The following is a 7,307-nucleotide window of genomic DNA, read 5'->3' on the forward strand; positions in this document are numbered from 1 at the left end:
TTGACTTGGTGTTGTCAGCACCACGCTCACCCAATGAGCTAACCGGCCATCCCTATATGGGATCCGAACCCGGGGCCTTGGTGTTATCAGCACCGCACTCTCCCGAGTGAGCCACGGGCCGGCCCCCAAGTTAATCTTTAATAAAGGAATTAAAGTAGTTGTAAGTAATGTCAACAAAGAATTAAAAGATTTCCCCAATGGAGAAAATCAAGAAAATATATAATAGAACTGTGTATCTAAAAATCTGAAAGAGGGAAGCAGATAAAGTATAATAAATTCTTAGATGTACTTTCTAAGCTGTATTCAATATAATCATAACCTAATCAAGCCCAAAGGTAAAAAGGTGACTGGCATTTCCCTGATCTTTGGTTTCCTATTTAAAGGTGCTAGGGTATGCAATGGCTTTTGCTGGTGTGAAAAAAAAAAAAAGGGTTGGGGAAAAGTGTTGATCATGCTATTTAAGTAATTTTGAAATCTTTTGCCTATAAGAGTCCCTTTGCTTCTCTTTCTGTGTGTGGTTTATTACTTATTAACATTATACTTAAATATTTGACTTTGGTAGCATTAATACAGTTCTGTAGGGAGAAGGCCGACATTCAAAAATGAAGTGTGGATTTCATTTTTCTGGCCTATTAATGACTCCATTAGCATGAATAGTTAAGAAACTCCTGTTTCAAAATAAAATATCAATTATAGTTCACAATACATAAAACAGCTGGCTAAAATACTGCCATTTCTGTGATAACCTAAATTTTATGATTAAAACTCTTGTAACTAAAGTCACATCCTTTACATAACATTTATTCTGTATAGGATTTATCCACATACAATGATGTCAGCTTTAAGACAATTGGCTGTTACTTGTATAAAATCAACTTATAAAATAGAGTGATACACAACACACTACAGTAAATTAAGCTGATATAGAATTCAGAAATTCTGATTATTCTAAGTCCTATTTTTGCCACTGTTTCACTGCGTTGTCTTAAGTAGGTTGCTTTACTGTTTTGTTCCTCAATTTCTTTACCTTTCCTGTGGGATAACTGTCCTATTTCATAGATATGTAAAAATAACATAAAAATTGTTAAACACTTTGTAAATATAAAATGCCATATAAATGATAAATAGTAATACTGATACACTCTAATATAAAATAACATAGAACTTTCCATTATAATCTTAAGTTTGGTCCTCTTGTACCTCTTATTATCATCCTTCCCAGTTAAACACATCTTTTCATGCTGTCCTGCTTTTAGTGATTTTCCATACTACTAATTTTAGGACTTAATATATTTTAAAAAACCAATATGAGTGGAAATTTCGATATATCTTAGCATGACTTGGCAAAATAACTTTAATGAATTGAGCTCTGAGCTCATAAATAATTAGAACATCAAACTTTTTTCATCCATTAAGCAGTAACTTGGCCACATAAAAAGCAGTAACTATGTTTGTTTTGACTGTATTACTCAAAAATATAATACTGAAAAATTTGTTCTGACATTATGTGACTTTTGAAGCTAGGTCATTAAAAAGTCTTAAGGGCCGGCCCGTGGCTCACTCGGGAGAGTGCGGTGCTGATAACACCAGGCCACGGGTTCGGATCCCATATAGGGATGGCCGGTTGCACACTGGCTGAGCGTGGTGCTGACAACACCAAGTCAAGGGTTAAGATCCCCTTACCGGTCATCTTTAAAAAAAAAAAAAAAAAAAAAAAAGTCTTAAGATCTGATAACTATAGAAGGAACACCGTTTGCTAAGGGTGTGATCTGCTTCATTAAGAGACCATATGCTCATGGGTTACCTGCTCATGAGTGAGTAAGTAATAGGAGAAATGAAGTGAGACCGCAACACTCAGAAGGAATTCAAGACGTTATCTAGTTCCATAGTCTTCAATGTTGTGCTCCTGAGTTCTGCAGAGGTATCTGGAGAAAGGCTCATGGGGGCTTTAACCAGAATAGCTCTGATTTTAGAGTTTATCCCTTAGTTGAGTTTCTACATGAAACAATTCATGTGAAGAGTTTCTTGGGTTAAAAAAAAAAAAAAAAAAATTCTTCTAAACTGCTCATGTAGTCCATTTTGCTTCCTCCAGACACTAGGCATGACTGCAGTGGTGCTTTATTTTTGCAAAACTTCATCCCATCATCAACCAGACACTCTTGAAGACAACAGAGTGAGACGGGCATTCAGAAGCTGATAAGCAGCATTCCTGTAAGAGCAAATTTTGGTCTAACCAACTCCCATTATTTTCCTGATGTAAAAAAAAAAAAAAAATCCTTGATATAAAGGAAGCTTATTTAAACAGGTTATACCCCTGTGTAACATTTTTCCATATTTAAAAACCAAAGTAATCAATTTTCTCAGAAAATCATCAAAAGACAGTTTCACTCTAGAAAATAATTGGTCTCTACGGTCTTAGATGTATATGATATGATAACTAGAATCATTATTTACAACTTATAAACATGTCTTAAATGTTCTTTTATGATGCTAAAATGATAGAGATGCTCTCTCTCTAGTTTGATGAACGTGATAGCTATTCTGTGGAGATTGTTTGATGCTTGTTATAAACAATTATGAGAAAGCATTATTTCCAAAATGCAATTACAAGTGCCAGTGGCACTGTGTTCAGTGGACTTTGCTGACATTCATGCTGATGTATATGAAGTTTGCATGCAGAAGAGAAGAGCATTAAAAAAGATTTGTACCATGAAGTAAAGTGCGTTAGAATATACGCATGCAAGCACTACTTCATTTCTATGAATAAAGCTCAAATCAGCCATTTTTCTTATTGGCCCCAACAACTAAAAATCAGGTTATAATTTTGAAAGCGGTTAGTATCACTGCAGTAGAACTAGAGAATGACAAGTGTTTCCTCCCTCATTTGGGTCCAACTAAATCATTAAGGTAAGGGAATGGTCATGTTGGGAGAACGATGAACTCAATGCACATCATCCATTCTTGAAGCAACTGGAAATTTACCATCAAGGGAATCTTGAAAAAGTCTCAGAATTAAGTACCATAAAAACGAAGTGATTATTCATCTATATACATTTTTTAAAAGAAATTAACCACTTTAACCCACAAATTGCTATGAAGGACAATCATTAATTAAAGAATAAGAGAAAATAATAATATAAAAAGTATCATCTTGAGGTATGTCGTGGCATTTAAAAATACAGTATAATACATGGAGCCTCTCTGTACCACAATTAAATTATATCAACCTGCATTGTGATAACTTGCAGAGATCTTTATGAAATTCAGTTCTCCTGATATTTAGATTTTATCTTTAGAACTAAAAGAATGCTTCTCTAATTTAACTGTAATTTTGGAATGTCTCATAACTAATTATACAGGGAAGGAGTTTAAACTTAACACTGTATTCTAGGAGAAAAGTTTGTTTTGAAAATATTACATAAACAAGATAAACAAAAATGCTTAGAGCATTTAAGAGAATAATTTGTTCAAATAGTTTTATACTTTAAATTTACAAAACATTAACGACATAAAAACATGTCAATAGGTACTGCAGGGACATTACTTAGCACTATTTAAATAACTCTATAACTCTAGATCAAGATATTATATGTTGTTGAAGATGATTAAATTATTCTTTCATAGTTTCTAGTTCTGATTGGCTTATTTCTATAATTACTGCAGATCAGTGAGGTTTGACTTCAGTTTTTTTTTTTGTTTGTTTGTTTTTTTTTCCTTTTTGTCTTTTTTCGTGACCGGCAACGGATCGCAACCCTCAGTGTCGCGCCCGTACCGGACCGGGACCGGCCACGGGATCGCAACCCTCGGTGTTGCTCCCGCCCCTCGCTCAGCCAGTGAGCGGCTGGTCTGTACGTGGGATCTGAACCCTCGGTGGGAGCGCCACCGTGCTTCCCAAGCGGCGCATTATAGCAGTGCGCCACTGGGCCGGCCCTTGACTTCAGTTTTTTGCGATTTCAGGAGACATACAGGGAGAGACAGGTAAAAGAGGATTGTTTGAAATCAGACCCTGTCCAATCATCAGTTCTACCACTTAAATTTTCTGACCTTAATCTCCTCACTTGTAAATAAGAGTTAATATTTACCTCACTGATTGAGAAAATACTAATGTGAGAGTGCACTTTATAAATAATATAGCACTATATAAATGTTAAAAATTACTCTTAATAACTGATAAGAACTTCCAAGTTTGTTTTTTTAAGAGAGGAAGAGAACTGTATTAACAGATCTTCACAAACTACCTTGACTTTTAGGCAGTATTGGTTTCTTGCTTTAAGAAAATGATGCCTGTACATAATCTTTGGTCAGCCTCTACTTTCCCCTTAGGTTTTTTTTTTTTTTTTAAAACAATACTGACTACATAAGAGTAATTTTTGACTTAATGACACAAACTTCAAATATGAACAATTTCCAACATTTTAGATTAGTCTTCTGTCAGAACCCTAAAACATTTAGGATATCAGAATGATAGGTTGTTTCAGATCTCAAATCAATAGAAAGACTTAGCTCTGTCAGGTGGGTGGCCAGACCCTTAAATGTTCTCTTATCTGGTTCCCTGTGAAATCCAATATTGGTAGTATATATGCTTTTGAAACACCTTGAATATAGTCTTACATAATGTTTGTTTGTGGTAAATTTATTTAAAATATTTACTTTGAAAAAGTTTGCTAAGTAGATCTTCCAATATTAAAAGAAAGAAGATATCTTTGTAATAAACGTAAGAGGATTGTAATAAAAGTAAGAGGATAATTGTTCATCCATCATGCCAACTCAAGCTAGGTCTTTCTTTCCAGTGCAGCAACATATTTTAGGGCAACAAAGTTCAGGATGGATACAATGGCCTGTTCAGAAAGCATGCAAGTTATATCAGGTCATTCTTTTAGTCAGTATGATAAATTTGTTAACCAGACTCTGACCATGGAAAGAGAAAGATACAGGAAGTCAGTGTAATTTGAAGACATGCCAGCTCTGTTGGTTCACATTTCAGCTACCTAATGTTGGGCTTTATTTCCTTTTCTTCTTCTTCTTCACTGTCATCAACCTGTTGTATGACTAGATCAGCAGACCCATCCTCTACAATCTCCACATAGGATCTATTCTCATCTTCACTCACATGCCATCTGGAATCCTTATCTCCATCTGATGGGGACATAAGATGTTGTTCAGCTTCCAAATCAATGGGGAGGCTGTCTATGCCAACTTCAGCAAGGCACTCATTGCACAGTCTGTAGCGCCTGGTTCCTTCCTGTACCACTTGCCCTGTTAGATCAGTCACGTGGCGTTTGCATTTCCTGCAGATTAGTTTGCATGCCTGGTGAATCTATGTAGAAATATAAACAGTGATAAAAAGTGATTTTCAAAAGCAGGACAGTTTGATACTTTAGGTACCAGTTCATAAACATAAGATATTCAAGTCCATGCATTAAACTCAAATTACCAACTAATTATTAGAAAAATATTATTGGTTTTGATGATAAATTAATGCCACAGAAATATTAAACATCAGCTTTCTCTAACTAATGGCTATGTTTTTACTAATAATATTACATATTTAATAATTTCACATATCCCTTAATCCAATACTATTTTGATATGTGAGGTAATAAAGGGATAACTTCCTAGGATAATAATCATTGCAAACACTTAAGGTGTCAAATATTATTCTATGGATTTTACTAATATGGGGGGAAAAAAACCTCTCTTGTTTCATGTGAGTATTAACTTTTTGTTATTTCACTAGAGATAGAAAAAATATTGTCCTAAATTTAAATGTATCAACATTTTGGTATAGAAGGATTATATTGCCATTTTTATTAATAAAAGATTTGGTAGAAAGAGGACTACACTAGGAATTGGAAGGCTTCAGTTCTAGTCCTGGTTTTGTCAAATTTACTGACCATGCATCTTGGAGCAAGTAATTTAAAGCATTGTATCCCTGCTTTCAGAGTGATAGTCAAAATATTTAACTGGTAATGTGTGCCACCCAAACAGATGAGAAGCCTGATTAATCTGAATGGACACTGGTCATAAACAACCACTATGGTGGCTCTTCTACACATCAGCCTGTTATTATCCCTGCCTGCTTCCTTATTACTAATGGAGATACTACTCACAGAGTTCAAGTGAGGACCAAATGAGTTAATATGTGTGAAATGCTTTGGTAAAAAGTAGTAATTAGTGATGGGCCGGCCCGGTGGCACACTGCTACAGTGCGCCGCTTGGGAGCGTGGTGGCGCTCCCGCCGAGGGTTCGGATCCCACATACAGACCGGTTCCCGCTCACTGGCTGAGCGAGGTGCGGGCGCAGCACCAAGGTTTGCGATCCCGTTGCCGGTCCCGGTCCGGTACGGGCGCGACACTGAGGGTTGCAATCCGTTGCCGGACACGAAAATAGACAAAAAGGAAAAAAAAAATAATAATAAAAAGTATTAATTAGTGAATAAGTAGATATTATAATTATAGTTAGTAATAAACAACTTTGTTCAATAGCTGTCAGAGCAGTAGATTATGAGTTCTAATCTAAAAACTATTAGAATTAATTGTATAATGTAGAATTAAGGTTTATGGAATATTCATTTAAATAAAGTCAGAAGAGTATGGAAGTAGGTCACCAAATGCAGTAAAAAAATCCAAGAAAACTAATATAGTCTGATAAAATATAGTCTAAGAAAATGTATGGAACTACCGCTCAGTACAGTTATTATCTTCTGCTGAAATGCTGACATATTATTAATCAGTAAATATTGAAAGTACACAATAATGAATGAATTCTCATTTCTCCTGAGATAGTACTATTATGGGTATCACATGTGGTATTGCTTTTGTTACAAAGTTCTAACAGATTCATGTCCATCCCTCTAATTCCAATTATAAAGTCAAAGGAATTAAGTGAAACACTATAATGTTAAAATTCAAAATATCAACATGAACTCATTATTTAAAAAAATATATATATCTTTTATGTTATTTTAGTGGACAGAACTAAAAGAAATTTTCTTTTTAAAAGAAAATTGAGTGCCCAAATTTTGGAACCAAGGCTCTTTGAGAAATGGTTGATTCTAGTTTTGTGGCAGAAAAGTACAAGGTGAGCCCTCAGCCTCTTTGGGGCCAGAGAACAAGGACACTCAAAATTTAATGGAGTTGTCTGAAAACAGGATGCATGCCAGAATTTTGATTCCTGCTTTATGTCTTTCTTCAGTATTTGTGAATAATTTACTGCAATCTTTGTTGCTGGCAAACTGTATAATTTTAACAACAATGTATCTTTTAGAAAGTCGTAATTTGAAAAAAAGTTTTTTTTTTTTTTTTTTT

The 7,307-nt window shown here is 34.8% G+C and overlaps 2 protein-coding genes across 3 annotated transcripts in view; one reads left to right on the top strand and one right to left on the bottom strand.

Annotated features, from left to right (window-relative positions):
• Positions 1 to 2,780, top strand: part of ZBTB8OS (zinc finger and BTB domain containing 8 opposite strand) — a 24,893-nt gene extending 22,113 nt beyond the window's left edge. Inside the window, exon 7 of the mRNA XM_008581892.1 lies at positions 2,093 to 2,780. Within this exon, the coding sequence (XP_008580114.1) occupies positions 2,093 to 2,197 (105 nt within the window). The 3' untranslated portion in view covers positions 2,198 to 2,780. The remainder of the gene's footprint in view (positions 1 to 2,092) is intronic.
• A 1,835-nt stretch (positions 2,781 to 4,615) lies between these two features.
• Positions 4,616 to 7,307, bottom strand: part of ZBTB8A (zinc finger and BTB domain containing 8A) — a 41,178-nt gene continuing 38,486 nt past the window's right edge. For both annotated transcript variants that reach the window (XM_008581894.1, XM_008581895.1), the window contains one exon: positions 4,616 to 5,317. In XM_008581894.1, the coding sequence (XP_008580116.1) occupies positions 4,985 to 5,317 (333 nt within the window). In that variant the 3' untranslated portion in view covers positions 4,616 to 4,984. The remainder of the gene's footprint in view (positions 5,318 to 7,307) is intronic.

The sequence above is a fragment of the Galeopterus variegatus genome, unplaced genomic scaffold (assembly GCF_000696425.1).
Source record: "Galeopterus variegatus unplaced genomic scaffold, G_variegatus-3.0.2 Scaffold2485, whole genome shotgun sequence".
In the NCBI taxonomy this organism is placed as follows: domain Eukaryota; kingdom Metazoa; phylum Chordata; class Mammalia; order Dermoptera; family Cynocephalidae; genus Galeopterus; species Galeopterus variegatus.